Source organism: Anolis sagrei, chromosome 2 (genome assembly GCF_037176765.1).
Source record: "Anolis sagrei isolate rAnoSag1 chromosome 2, rAnoSag1.mat, whole genome shotgun sequence".
NCBI classification, from domain to species: domain Eukaryota; kingdom Metazoa; phylum Chordata; class Lepidosauria; order Squamata; family Dactyloidae; genus Anolis; species Anolis sagrei.
The window spans coordinates 25,345,813-25,361,272 of NC_090022.1; the positions used below are offsets into that span (position 1 = coordinate 25,345,813).

Here is a 15,460-nt window from a genome sequence, read left to right on the forward strand (position 1 = left end):
AAGAAGCAAAGCAGGTCCTCTGCCTCTCCAGGACTACATATCCCATGGACCCTTTCTTTAATGGATGTGACTGATGGGAATTGTCATCCGAATCATCCACAAGGTGCCAGGTTGTAGATGGCTTGGGCGAGCAAACAGCAGCGTGTTTTTATATCTGTATCTCCTGAGCAGTATTATATCCTACTGAGTTCAGCAGGAGGTCCTCCTACATAATGAGATGTAGGATTGCGGCCAAGTTCAGCAAGGCTGTTGTTTTCGTCATCCTTTGTTTATATAGAGGGAGCCAACAATATATTTGGCAGCGCAAGTTAAAGAACCAAACAGCTCCCTCTGCCTTCAAGGCTGACAATTAAATTAAAGCATTACACCAGTGGTTCTCAACCTTACGAATGCCGCGACCCCTTAATACAGTTCCTCCTGTTGTGGTGACCCCCAACGAGAAAATTATTTTTGTTGCTACTTCTTTACTGTCATTTTGCTATTGTTATTATCATAATGTCTGATACGCAAGATATATTTTCATTCACTGGACCAAATTTGGCACAAACACCCAATACGCCCACATTTGAATACTGATTGGGTTGTGGGGGATTGATTTTGTCATTTGGGAGTTGTAGTTGCTGGGATTTATAGTTCACCTACCATCAAAGAGCATTCTGAACTCTACCAACGATGGAATTGAACCAGACTTGGCATACAGAACTCCTATGACTAACAGAAAATACTGGAAGAGTTTGGTGAGCAATGAACTTGGGTTTTGGAGTTGTAGTTCACCTACATCCAGAGAGCACTGTGGATTCAAATAATGATAGATCTGGACCCAACTTGGCACAAATACTCAATATGGTGAAATGTGAACATTGGTGGAGTTTGGGGAAAATAGACCTTGACATTTGGGAGTTGTAGTTTCTGAGATTTATAGTTCACCTACAATCAAAGAGCATTCTGAACTCTACCAACAGTGGAATTGAACCAAACTTTGCACACAGAATTCTCATGGCCAATAGAAAATACTGGAAGGATCTGGTGGGCATTGAACTTGAATTTTGGAGTTGTAGTTCACCTACAACCAGAGAGCACTGTGGACTCAAAGAATGATAGATCTGGACCAAACTTGGCATAAATACTCAAATGAAATGCTGAAATGTGAACACTGGTGGAGTTTGGGGAAAATAAACCTTGACATTTGGGAGTCGTAGTTGCTGGGATTTATAGTTCCCAAATTTGGCACACAGAACTCCAATGACCAACAGAAAATACTGGAAAGGTTTGGTGGGCATTGACCTTGAATTCTGGAGTAGTACTTCACTTATATCCAGAAAGTATTCTGGACTGGCGGAGTTTGGGGAAAATAGACCTTGACATTTGGAAGTTGTAGTTGCTGGGATTTATAGTTCACCTACAATCAAAGAGCATCCTGAACGCCACCAACGAGCGAATTGGGCGAAACTTCCCATACAGAATCCCCATGACCAACAGAAAAAACTGTGTTTTCTGATGGTTTTTGGTGACCCCTCTGACACCCCCTCATGACCCCCCCCCAGGGGTCCTGACCCCCAGGTTGAAATGCTGCATTACACTAAAACCAAAGGGAATGTCAGAGTGAGAAGGACTTGCTTACGTCCATCATGCCTCTTCCTAAAAGCAATGCAGTTTGACACCACTTTCAACTGCCGTGGCTCAATGCTATTAAATTGTGGGAGTTGTAGTTTAACAATGTATTTCGCTTGCTACTCTTAATTCTTCTGGGAGGGCAGTCCAGCCTTTTCTTTTAATCCGTAGCTGCATATGGTACGAGCTCGTGTGGCAATGTGTGTTTCCCCACTGGATCTATGTCCTTCCCCTGGGATGTGATGGGGGACATGGTGCTCCAGGTAAGCTGAGTTGAAGCCATATAGAGCTTTATAGGTGATCACCAGCATCTTGAACTGAGCCCAGAAACAGACAGGCAACTAATGGAGCTGCTTCAGGATAGATGTGGTATGCTCTCTGAAGTTAGAAGCCTGGCCACAGCACTTTCAGCAAACTGTCATTTCTGGACGCTTTTGAAGGGAATACCTACATAGAGCGTGTTGCAATAGTTCACTCTGGGTGTAAACAATGCATGTACCACTGCGGCCACGTCTGGTGTCTCCAGAAATTGGCAACAGGTGAAAAGGAGTAGTAGAGTTGGGCGTCATCTGCGTATAGATCAGGCCTGGGCAAGCTTGGCCCCTCCAGGTGTTTTGGATTTCAACTCCCACCATCCCTAACAGCCTCAGGCCCCTTCCTTTTCCCCCTCAGCCGCTTAAGCGGCTGAGGGGGGAAAGGAAAGGGCCTGAGGCTGTTAGGAATGATGGGAATTGAAATCCAAAGCACCTGGATAGCCCAAGCTGGCCCAGGCCTGTACCATTCCCAGTTTTTCCATTAGAAACACTGAAGCCAAGGATTCTTAATCCTGGATGACAACGCCTAGAGAATGGCCCTATTGTGATGGGACCTGGAGTCCATCTCTATTTGGATTTGAAGCATCTAACACCTGGAAGACTGGAAACATTGGAAGCAAAGGCTTCTCAATCAAGGATGAGACTGAGAATGGCTGGGGATAGTGGGAATTGTAGTCCTGGAGAAGGTGGAGGACTACAAACACTGGGTCAAAGGCTTCTTAATTCCAGTTGGACGACTCCCTGATGCCCTGGTTGTAGTTGGGGGTGATGGGAGTTGCAGTCTTTTTGCTCTAGTTGTAACTGGGGATGATGGGAATTGCAATCCTTCTTTATTAAGATTTAAAGCCCCCCCCCCCCAAACACCTGGAAGACTAGAAACATTGGAAGTAAAGGATTCTCAATCCAGGATGAGAGTAAGAATGGCTGGGGATTGTGGGAATTGTAGTCCTCCACCTGGAGAAGGTGAGGTGGAGGACTATGAACACTGAATCAAAGGCTTCTCAGTTAGAGGTGCCCTAGTTGTAACTGGGGATGATAGGAGTTGCAGTCTTTCTACCCTAGTTGTAACTGGGGATGATGGGAGTTGCAGTCCTTCTTTATTTAGATTTGACCCCCCCCCCCAAAAAAAAAAAAAACACCTGAAAGACTAGAAACATTGGAAGTAAAGGCTTCTCAATCCAGGATGAGACTGAGAATAGCTGGGGATTGAGAGATTTGTAGTCCACCTGGAGAAGGCGAGATGGAGGACTACAAACACCAAATCAAGGGCTTCTCAATTACTCCCCATGCTCCCCATGCCCTAGCTGTAATTGGGAATGATGGGAGTTGCAGTCTTTCTTCCCTAGTTGTAATTGGGGGTGGTGGGAGTTGCAGTCCTTCTACCCTAGTTGTAATTGGGAATGATGGGAATTGCAGTCTTTCTTCCCTAGTTGTAATTGGGGGTGATGGGAGTTGCAGTCCTTCTGCCCTAGTTGTAATTGGGGATGATGGGAATTGCAGTCTTTCTTCCCTAGTTGTAATTGGGGGTGATGGGAGTTGCAGTCCTTCTGCCCTAGTTGTAATTGGGGATGATGGGAGTTGCAGTCTTTCTTCCCTAGTTGTAATTGGGGGGTGATGGGAGTTGCAGTCCTGCCCTAGTTGTAATTGGGGGTGATGGGAGTTGCAGTCTTTCTTTCCTAGTTGTAATTGGGGATGATGGGAGTTGCAGTCCTTCTGTCCTAGTTGTAATTGGGGATGATGGGAGTTGCAGTCCTTCTGCCCTAGTTGTAATTGGGGATGATGGGAATTGCATTCCTTCTCTATTTGGAGCTGGAGTCCCAAACTCCTGGAAGATGTGAGTTTTGGGCAAGGAGGGCCACTCCCATAGGCCTTCCCGGCGACCTGGGATGCTGGGAGTTGGAGTCCCTTGGAGGCGGAGGCGGCGGGCGGGGCTGCTTGTCTGCTTGGGGCCAGCAGAGGTCCCTGGACTAGTCGCCCTGCGACGCCGGCGAGAAGGCCGCTCTCTTGCCTCGCCTTCCTCGGCTCTGCAGCAGCTTCCTTCGCCTGAATCGGAGAGCCACAGACAGAGAGAGACCCTTCTTCCAGCCTGAATTGCATTAGCTGCCTTTGCGAAAGGAAGGAACGGAGGGAGAAGGAAGGGAGAAGGAAGGAGCCCATGCCCTCCTCCTGCTCCTCCTGCGGGAAGGCAGGCCAGCTGCTCCTCGCCCCTCTCTCTTCTCTGGTGAGTCAACCCAAGCGGGTTCTGAGCCAGGCTCTTCTTGCCCAGCCAAAGGCCACCGGGGCTGCCCACTCGCCCCAGTCTCGCCCAAAAGGCCCCGTCTGGGCTCTCTCCCTGGGATCCTTCTGTTGAGCTGTCAGGGCTGAATGAGAGATCCAGGCCGAACAAAGGATCCCAAGAGCGGACGCCTCTCGTTCAGAAGGATCTCCTCCTCCTCTCTTCTCCTTGTTCCTTTCTTGCTCTACCTTCCCCTACCCCTTCTCCTCCTTTCCCCGTTCTCATTCTTCTTCTCTTTCTCCTTCTTCTCCTATGCCCATTCTTCTCCTCCTTATCTTTCTCCAGCTCCTCCTCCTCCTTCCCCTCTTTCTCATTCTTCTTCTCTTTCTCCTCCTTCCACTGTTCTCATTCTTCTTTATCTCCTTATCTTTCTCCTTTTCTCATTCTTCTCTGCCTCCCTCCCTCTCTCCTTCTCCTCCTTCCCCAGTTTTCATTCTTCTCCTTCTTTCTCTCTTTCTCATTCTTCTTCTTATCCTCTTTCTTCTCCGTTCCCTTTCTTCTCTTTCTCCTCCTGCTGTCCTCATTCTTCTTTAGCTCCTTATCTTTCTCCTTTTCTCATTCTTCTCCTTCTCTTACTCCTTCTCCCCCTTCTCCAGTTTTCATTCTTCTCCTTCTTTCTTCTTTTCTCATTCTTCTTCTCCTTCTTCTTCTCCTCTTTCCTGTTATTCCCCCGTTTTCATTCTTCTTTATCTCCTTCTCTTTCTCCTTTTTCTTTTCTCAGTCTTCTTCTTCTCATCTTTCTCCTCCTTCGTCCCCTGATCTCATTATTCTCCTTCTCTTTCTCCTCCTTCCGCTGTTCTCATTCTTCTTTAGCTCCTTCTCTTTCTCCTTTTCTCATTCTTCTCCTTCTCTTACTCCTTCTCCTCCTTCCCCAGTTTTCATTCTTCTCCTTCTTTCTCGTTTTCTCATTCTTCTTCCCCTTCTTCTTATCCTCTTTCCTGTTATTCCCCCGTTTTCATTCTTTTTCTTCTCATCTTTCTCCTCCTTCGTCCCCTGATCTCATTCTTCTCTTTCTCTTTCTCCTCCTTCCGCTGTTCTCATTCTTCTTTAGCTCCTTATCTTTTTCCTTTTCTCATTCTTCTCCTTCTCTTACTCCTTCTCCCCCTTCTCCAGTTTTCATTCTTCTCCTTCTTTCTCCTTTTCTCATTCTTCTCCTCCTCCTTCTTCTCCTCTTTCTCCCCTGTTTTCATTCTTCTTTATCTCTTTATCTTTCTCCTTTTTCTTTTCTCAGTCTTCTTCTTCTCATCTTTCTCCTCCTTCGTCCCCTGATCTCATTCTTCTCTTTCTCTTTCTTCTCCTTCCGCTATTCTCATTCTTCTTTAGCTCCTTCTCTTTCTCCTTTTCTCATTCTTCTCCTTCTCTTATTTATTTATTTATTATTTACTTTGCTTATATACCGCTGTTCTCACAGCGGTCTCTTCGGGCGACTCTTCTCTTACTCCTTCTCCTCCTTCCCAAGTTTTCATTCTTCTCCTTTCTCCCTTTCTCATTCTTCTTCTCCTTCTTCTTATCCTCTTTCTTCTCCTTCCCCTGTTGTCATTCTTCTTTATCTCCTTACCTTTCTCCTTTTCTCATTCTTCTCCTTATTCTTCTCCTTCTCTTTCTTCTTCACTTTCCTGTATTCTCATTCTTGTCCTTCTCCTTAGCTTTCTCCTCCTTTTCTCCTCCTCCTCCTCCTCCTTATCTTTCTCCTCCTTCTTCCCCTGTTCTCACTTTTCTTTTTTGCATATCTTTCTCTTTCTTCTCCCTTTCCTTTTCTCATTCTTCTCCTGCTCCTTAACTTTCTCCTTTACTCATTCTTTTCATCCTCCTTCCCCATTCTCATTCTCCTCCTCCTTATCTTTCTCCTCCTTCTTCTCCTCTTTCATCTCCTCCTGCCACTGTTCCCATTCTTTTTCTCCTTCTTTCTCTCCTTCCTCCCTTTTCTTCTCTCTTCCTTCTGCTTCTTATTCTCTCCCTTTCTGCTTGTCCTTAGTCTTCTTCCTTTTCTTTTCCCTCTTCCCTTTCCGCTCCCCCTCTTCCACCTCTTTCTTTTCCTTCCTATTATTCATTTCTTTCCTATTTATTCATTGCCCTTCATCTCTTTCTTCTTCCTCATCCTTATTATTCCTTTCCTCCATCTTCTTCCCCTCATTCTTCTTCTCTTCTTTCTTTCTCCTCCTCCTCTCCCCTTCTCCTCTTCCTCCTTCTCTGTCATCATCATCATAAACCATAACACCAGATGAAGTATCTCTTATCCCAACGCTTGGACCAAAAGTGTTTGGGATTAGGGGTTATTTTAATTTTAATTTTGGAATATTTACATAGATGTTATGACCTCCCCCATATTGTTGTTTACCCACATTCATCCCCTCTAAGCGTTTCTGTGTCCTACTGCACAACTGTGATATTCTTGAGTATAAGTCCTTCATTTGAAGTTGCTATTATCTGTATTTTTGTATAGTCGATTCTTGCTTATCCTTTGCTTATCCAACGTTTTGTATTATCCAACGTAGTTTGCCTCCTGCTGGATCCACAGCTGTTTCAGTACACTGCGATGTTGCTAAATTTGTAAATACAGTCATTACTACATAACGTTACTGTGTATTGAACTGCTTTTTCTGTTGATTTGTTGTAAAACATGATGTTTAGGTGCTTAATTTGTAAAATCATAACGCGATTTGACGTTTAATAGTCTTTTCCTTAACCCCTCCTTATTATCCAACATTTTCGCTTATCCAACGTTATGCCGGACCCATTACTGTATATCTGTGCAAAGTCTTGCAGCCCAAGAACAAGCCATTAGAACCAGTGCCATCAAAGCCAGAATTGAAAAGTCAACAACAGATCCCAAATCATGAAGCAGATGAAACAATAGATCACATCCTCAGCTGCTGCAAGAAGATCGTGCAGACAGACTACAAGCAGAGGCACAACACAGTTGCTCAGATGATTCATTGGAACTTGTGCTACAAATACCATCTGCCTGCAACAAAGAACTGGTGGGATCACAAGCCAGGAAAAGTTACAGAGAATGAACACGTCAAGCTACTCTGGGACTTTTGAATTCAGACAGAGAGTTTTGGAGCATAATACTCCTGGCCTCACAATTGTGTTAAAAAACAAAGTGTGGATTATCGATGTTGCAATCCCAGGTGACAGCAGAGTTGAAGAGACACAACTGGAAAAGCTGACACGATATGAGGATTTAAAGATCAAACTGCAAAGACTCTGGCACAAGCCAGTCAAGGTGGTCCCAGTGGTGATCGGCACACAGGGTGCAGTGCGTAAAGACCTTGGCCTGCACTTGAACATAATCGGCGCTGACAAAATTACCATCTGTCAGCTGAAAAAGGCCACCTTACTGGGATCTGGACGCATTATTCGCCGATACATCACACAGTCCTAGACACTTGGGAAGGGTCCAACATGTGATCCAATACAACAGCCGGCAGAGTGATCTTGTCTGCTGTGGACTCATCTTGTTGTGTTTCAAATAATAATAATAATGATTTTTTTTTTGTTGTGTCAGGAGTGACTTGAGAAACTGCAAGTCGTTTCTGTTGTGAGAGAATTGGCTGTCTGCAAGGACGTTGCCCAGGGGACGCCCGGATGATTTGATGTTTTTATCATCCTGTGGGAGGCTTCTCTCATGTCCCCGCACGAGGAGCTGGAGCTGATAGAGGGAGCTCATCTGCCTCTCCCCGAATTCGAACCTGCGACCTGTGGGTCTTCAGTCCTGCCGGCACAGGGGTTTAACCCACTGCGCTACCGGGGGCTCCATAATAGTAATGATGATGATAATGATAGAATCATAGAATCATAGAATCAAAGAGTTGGAAGAGACCTCATGGGCCATCCAGTCCAACCCCCTGCCAAGAAGCAGGAATATTGCATTCAAATCACCCCTGACAGATGGCCATCCAGCCTCTGCTTAAAAGCTTCCAAAGAAGGAGCCTCCACCACACTCCGGGGCAGAGAGTTCCACTGCTGAACGGCTCTCACAGTCAGGAAGTTCTTCCTAATGATGTTGTTGATGATGATGATGATGATGATGATGTTCAGAGAGTGGGCTTAATAACAAAAGACCCTCCTCATAAATGTATGGGCCACTTTCTTTGCAGGGCTGCTAGGAAAGTGTATTTTAATATTGAGATAAATGTTTTTAATGTTGATGTATGCATATAATGAATTCTTGTCCCGGAAAACTCACCACAACCCATTGGTTCCAGCCACGAAAGCCTTCGACAACACATTCAACCAACCTCTGTTGCCTTAGGCTCACTGGAGGAAAGGAAGGACACAACTCATTCCAAACTTACATTGCAAAATAAAATAATATTCCGGAACCAGGCAAGAGGAGGCCATAACAAAGATTCGGCCTGCTCTTCAGCTTCTGTGTTTTGACACAAGCCTTGCATTATTTTGAAAAGTAAGTTCCTAATCCTCATGGCCAGAGAGAGGAATGTAAGTACATAGAGGTCATGCATGTGGAAAGAAAACAAAGGTCAGTTTGCAGGGGAAAGCAAGCAATGCCTTGCCAGAATCTGCAGAGAAATGTGTAGGGAACAAAGAAGGGAAATCTGGGGGTATGTGTCACCTTCCAAGCCACACTAAAGGTGCTTTCATTGCTTATGAGCAACCATGGGTGCATCTATACCAGGCCTGGGCCAACTTGGGCCCTCCAGGTGTTTTGGACTTCGACTCCCACCATTCCTAGCAGCCTCAAGCCCCTTCCGTTCCCCCTCAGCTACTTAAGTAGGCTGTTAGGAATGGTGGGAATTGTGGAAGTTGAAGCCCAAAACACCCAGAGGGTCTAAGTTTGCCAATACCTGATCTATACTGTTGAGTTAAAGCAGTTTGGCACCACTTTTCACTGCCATGGCTCACTGCTATGAATCATGGAGGTTGTAGTTTGATGAGGCACCAGCGCTCTTGGAAAGAGAAGCCCTCATTCTGCCATGTAGGAATGCACAATCAGAGCATTCCCGGCAGAAGGCCATCCAGCCTCTGCTTAAAAACCTCCAGAGAAGGAAACTCCACCACACTTTTTTTTTGTAAAATAATTTTTATTACAATGAACAAAGTGTAAAAAGTAAAAAAAAAAAGAGATAAAAATAAAAGATAAAGTATAGGAGAACATACATTTAAAATGGGGGAACATTATAATTGAATTTATTTATCGTGTCAGGAGTGAACCAAACCAGTTGTACTGCATTAAAAAAACAGACAAACAAACAAAACACAAAATTTGTAGACTTGGTATTCCAAAGAAGGAGCCTCCACCTACTTCTCCTTGACGTCTACCTCATTTTTCAAAATCATTTGGTGAAACATTCTGGTGATAATCCCTGTTTATCTAAGATACTAGGTGAGTCAGAAAATAATTATTCAGGCCTAAATGAACAGAATCAAGCTATGTTGCCATTCTCCAACAAAAGAATGCCAAGGTAGAACTGTCAAGGTAGAATCACTCTCTTTCTTTTGAGACTGAACAGTAAAAAATCAAACAAACAGCATTTAGTTGTATTGCAGCTACTAATTAACATTGAGAAACTGGGACAATCCATGCTCCTGCCAGTTCCTGTTGTTGCTGCTATGCTTATCTTAAGGTCACTTTGCTTATCTTAAGCTTTACATAGAAATATTTTCAGGCTGCGCTTTTTGCTTTTCATTGACATTCGTTCTCCTCTCTTTCCCAATACTTCTATATGTATCCATCCAGTCCAAAGAGGAGAGCAGTTCATCTTTAAGATGCCACAAGATGGTCCATTATTTTCTCTGCAATAGATTAATAAAGCTACTTGAATGAAAGTGGGTTTTTTATTTTTTGAGAAACTGCAAGTCGCTTCTGGTGTGAGAGAATTAGCCATTTGCAAAAACGTTGCCATGGGGCACCCAGATGTTTTACCATCCTGTGGAAGGCTTCTCTCATGTCCCTGCATGAGAAGCTGGAGCTGACAGACGGGAGTTCACCCTGCACCCTGGTTTCGAACTGTCGACCTTTTGGTCAGCAGTCCTGCTGGCACAAGGGCTTAACCCATTATGCCACCGGAGGCTCCTACTGAAAGTGGGTGAAGAGTGTAAATAGCACGGCATCGCAATTGTGGAGCCAAACAACAAATCAGGAAGTCTTTTAATTAATTAATTAATTAATTAATTAATATATTTATATACCACTTTTCTCAGCCCACGGGCCACTCAAAGCTGTTTACAGTTGTTTTTTGTTGTTGTAGTTTATTGTGAAATGTGTTTTTACATGTTGTACACCGCCGCGAGTCGCCCTAGGGCTGAGAGCGGCGGTTAACAAATGCAGCAAATAAATAAATAAAATAAAATAAATTTACAGTAGCAAAATTCAATGCTCAAAACATCATAAAACAATTTAAAACAATGGCATGATATATGATCAATACAAAGTCAATAAAACATAACTCATTCATGTCTCTTAGTTAAAATCAAGATCCAATTTCATCATCCAATCGTTCCATACTTCTATGTTTGTTATACTGCCTTTTCAAATGCCTGCTCAAACAACCAGGTTTTCACTTTCCTCCGAAATGCTAACAAAGAAGGGGCCGATCTAATGTCTCTAGGAAGGGTATTCCATAGCTGAGGGGCCACCACCGAGAAGGCCCTGTCTCTCGTCCTCACCAAATGTATTTCTGACGCAGGTGGGATTGAGAGCATGGCCTCCCCAAACAATCTTAATGTCCCAGCTGTTTCATATGAGAAGATGCGTTCGGACAGGTAGGTTGGGCCAGAACCATTTAGGGCTTTATAGGCTAAAGCCAGCACTTTGAATTGTGTCTGGTAGCACAATTCTCTGCTTAAATCCCCCCCCCCCAATTCTTCATTGTGATTATAGTAGTATTTATAGGATGCTTCATAGGATTGTTGTGAGTTTTACAACCATCTTGGAAAGCTTCCAACAATATGTTACACATTTATATAAATCAGAACTGGTCAATGATTCTTTATCACAGTAGTCATTTCTAGGTACAACACAATAAAAACAAGTGATTCATTCAGTATGTGATCACTATCTTGGAAATGAATTTAATTGCAGACCACACGGCTTCAAAATCTTCCCTAATTTTTACGTTTCTTTATTTTCCTTCCCCTCCTTTTTTGTAGCATTTAGCCAGGTGGTGAGTTCTGCTGAACTCAAAAACTTACATATTTCGTTGGCATTTCTATTGGTTCTCATAACTTCATTGCTCAGCCAGCTATGAGTGACTCACTCAATCCTACACATTTGTGGGTCAGACTTTTGTGGTTTTGATTATGTGTAGATTTGATTTAAATGTTCTCTCTAGGAATCTCTAGGTCCATACGTGCTCTAGGCTATCCATTTTGGATCTGTGCTCAACTTCCAATGCAAGACCTAAAGATTCTTAGAAATATACTGTCTTGTGATGATGATGATGATGATGTGTGGATTGTCGATGTTGCAATTCCAGGTGACTGCAGGATTGAAGAGAAACAACTGGAAAAGTTGGCACGATATGAGGCTAAGATCTTTTGGCACGGCACCCAGTGTGCCAATGACCACTGGGACCACCAGAAATGGTTTATGCCAGAGCCTTTGCAGTTTGATTTTGAGGTCTTGATAGCGGCTGAGTTTTTCCTGTTGTTTTTCCTCAATGCGACTGTCACCCAGTATGGCGACATCAGTAATCCAGACTTTTTTCTTTTCCACAATCATGATGTCTGATGTATTGTGTTCCAAAACTTTGTCAGTCTGGATTCGAAAGTCCCACAGTATTTTTGCATGTTCATTTTCCATGACCTTTGCGGGTTTATGATCCCACCAATTCTTTACTGCTGGCAGGTGGTACTTAATAATAATAATAATAATAATAATAATCCTTTATTTATAACCCGCTACCATCTCCCGAAGGACTCGGTGTGGCTTACAAGAGGCCGAGCCCAAGTACATGAGTAAAAACAGCAACAACAGCAATACAGACAATAAATAAACTCATAAACAAAGCAATAAACAGTAACAATAACACCACGATGCATTAAAAACCTATGGCAGGGCCAAATGTAATAATTAATTTTTTTTTAAATGCTGGGCATGACCAGGTGACATATAACTAGGATAGGTATTTGGAGAGAGATGGAACAAGCAGACTTGTGACATAAGTTCCAGTGAATCATCTGGGCCACGGAGTTGTGCCTCTGTTTGTAGTCCGTCTGTGATTTTCTTGCAACAGCTGAGGAGATAGTCCATGGTTTCATCAATTATTATTATTATTATTATTATTATTATTATTATTATATACTAATGATTGTGTGAATTCTTTTTGTCCAAACAGTAAATGAAAAGATGGTGAATGAGGAAGAGGAGGGTACATCTCAGCAAGGAGGTCCTAAACCAACATCGCATAGAACGCCTTCAGAAACTTGCCCAAGTCATGCTTCTCCAGACCATGAAGTGGAAGGAGATGAACTCAGTGAGACGAGTTCGGAGATAGAGGGGAGAAGCTCTGCTCCAGAACCGGAGAATGAATCTCTTCCCCTCAATGGAGGCGCATTTCTTTCGCAGACGCAGTATATCTGCACTGTTTGTGGAGAATGCTTCAATGGGAGCTCTTGCCTCGTCGAGCATCAAAAAATTCACCAAGAGGTGAAGCCGCATACGTGTCCTGTCTGTGGAAAGGGCTTTGGCCAGGAGGTGGATTTGGTGGAGCACATGCAGAGCCACACCGACGAGAAGCCCTTTTCTTGCCTGGAGTGTGGGAGGACCTTCCTCTTCAGCTCGGACCTGGTTTCTCACCAGAAAGTCCACACAGGCGAGAAGCCCTACATCTGCCTGGAGTGTGGAAAGGGCTTCTCCCAGAGTTCCCAGCTGATGTCCCACCGGAGGGTCCACACGGGGGAGAAGCCCTACGAGTGCATCATCTGCGAGAAGAGCTTCCGCTCCAACTACGACCTGGTCAACCACCAGAGGAGCCACACGGGAGAGAAGCCGTACATATGCTCTGACTGCGGGAAGAGCTTCACCCGGAGTTCGCACCTCATCTCCCACCAGAGAGTACACACTGGCGAGAGACCCTATCCTTGCGGGATCTGCGGGAAGCGCTTCCGAGACTGCTCTCATCTAATTCGGCACCAGAGAGTCCATACCGGGGAGAAGCCGTACGAGTGCTCCATTTGTGGCAAGAGCTTCCGGGTCAACTACGACTTAGTGACCCATCAGCGAAACCACACGGGAGAAAAACCGTACGAATGCCCTGACTGCGGCAAGGGCTTTAAGCGGAGCTCCCACCTCATCTGCCACCAGCGGGTCCACACGGGGGAAAGGCCGTACCCCTGCGGCATCTGCGGGAAAAGCTTCAGTTACAGCTCAGATCTGATTAAGCACCAGAGGATTCACACCGGAGAGAAACCGTACGAGTGTCACATCTGCGGAAAGAGCTTCCGGATCAACGCCGACCTTGTCACTCACCAGAGAATCCACACGGGAGAGAAGCCCTACACATGTTCCGACTGCGGGAAGTGCTTTGCACGGAGCTCGCGCCTCGTATCCCATCAGAGAGTCCATGTCAAGGATGGGAGTCTTGGGATGGCACTTTCTGAAATAGACACATCTCCCGGTGCCACCGACTGGTGCTCGGCTTCTGAACGCCTCTGGAATCAAGAGGAGGAAGTCTCACCGCCTGTTAAGCAAAGCAATGACCCTGCGGCTGTGACTGGACTTACAAATTTGAATCCGTTTGTGCTCAGCGATACCTCTCAAGCGACCCACATGGGGGAAATAAAGATGGAGGGACTTTCTTGATTGTTGACATTATGTGAGCAGAGAAGCTAGCAGTGGGATACAATAATACTGACTTGCCAGTAGTAGAGTACTAAACCGTATCACAAATTCCTCCCTCTTCATCCCTTTTAACTTGGGGAAGTTTAAAGGGAGGACTGAAGTAAGTCTCTGTGGTGTCTCTGAGCTCTCTTTCTCATTGTTGGCCTCAGAGGGTGTTTGCATTGGCACAATGACTGGAAGGTGTCTCTTCACATGGCATGGTTACCACCAAACACATCTTCATTAAAAGCCATTTTTAAAAAGCTGTTTGGTTGGTATTGCTCGCCGCAATGTAATCCTTGGTAGTATAGTGGGTTGCTGTGAGTTTTCCGGGCTGTATGGCCATGTTCCAGAGCATTCTCTCCTGATGTTTCGCCTACATCTGTGGCAGGCATCGTCAGATGTTGAGGTGTCTGTTTATTTATTTATTTATCTATCGTGTCAGGAGCAAACCAAATAGTTGTATTGCATTTTTAACAAACAAACAAACAAACAAAACACAAAGTTTGCAAGCTTGGTAGTTGATTCAATGTCCTTTGACCAGTAGCTGGCTACTTGGAGTGCCTCTGGTGTTACTATAAGAAGGTCCTCCATTGTGCATGTGGCAAGGCTCAGGTTGCATTGCAGCAGGTGGTCTGTACTTTGCTCTTCTCCCAAGAGGGGGAGTTCAAAAACATGCAAATGTGAGTAGATTAATAGGTTCCGATTCCACAGGAAGGTAACGGCGTGCCATGTAGTCATGCTGGCCACATGACCTTGGAGGGTCTATGGACAACGCCGGCTCTTCGGCTTAGAAATGGAGATGAGCACCTTATGACTAGACTTAATGTCAAGGGGAAACCTTTACCTATACCTTTAGATGGGACCTTAGTGATATACCTGTGAGGGATCTCGTTGAATTCAGTGTGTGCTTACCTCAGAGTAAAAATATTTAGGATTTGCACAGTCATTTTAGTAATCTGCTATTAATCTGAATATGAAAAGAACCTCTTTGCCCATGTATTTGATATCTTCTTCTTTTTTTTTTTTGTACCCAAGCTCCGAAAAGCATTCTCTCTTAAAAATCACTAGGTTCTGCTGCACGATTCTAGGGTTCAGTATTATCCAATATTGGAGCACCTGGTGGTGCAGCGGGTTAAACTGCTGAGCTGCTGAACTTGCTGACCAAAAGGTCAGCTGTTTGAATCTGGGGAGTAGGGTGAGCTCCTGCTATTAACCTCAGCTTATGCCAACCTAGCAGTTCAAAAACATGCAAATGTGTATAGATCAATAAGTACTGCCTCGATGGGAAGGTAATGGCGCTCCATGCAGACATGCTGGCCATATAACCTAGGTGGTGTCTATGGACAACGCTGGCTTTTTGGCCTAGAAATGGAGATGAGCACCAACCCCCAGAGTCGGACACACCTGGACTTAATGTTAGGGGAAAACCTTTAGTTTTACCTTTTATTATCCACTATTATATGAATCCTA

General features: G+C 44.5%; 1 protein-coding gene across 1 annotated transcript in view; it reads left to right on the forward strand.

Moving 5' to 3' along the window:
* The first annotated feature begins 3,865 nt into the window (after window positions 1-3,865).
* LOC132765103 (zinc finger protein 271-like) overlaps window positions 3,866-15,460 on the forward strand; it is a 39,238-nt gene continuing 27,643 nt past the window's right edge. The window contains exons 1-2 of the mRNA XM_067463407.1: window positions 3,866-4,146; window positions 12,504-13,711. Of these exons, the coding sequence (XP_067319508.1) occupies window positions 12,515-13,711 (1,197 nt within the window). The 5' untranslated portion in view covers window positions 3,866-4,146; window positions 12,504-12,514. The remainder of the gene's footprint in view (window positions 4,147-12,503; window positions 13,712-15,460) is intronic.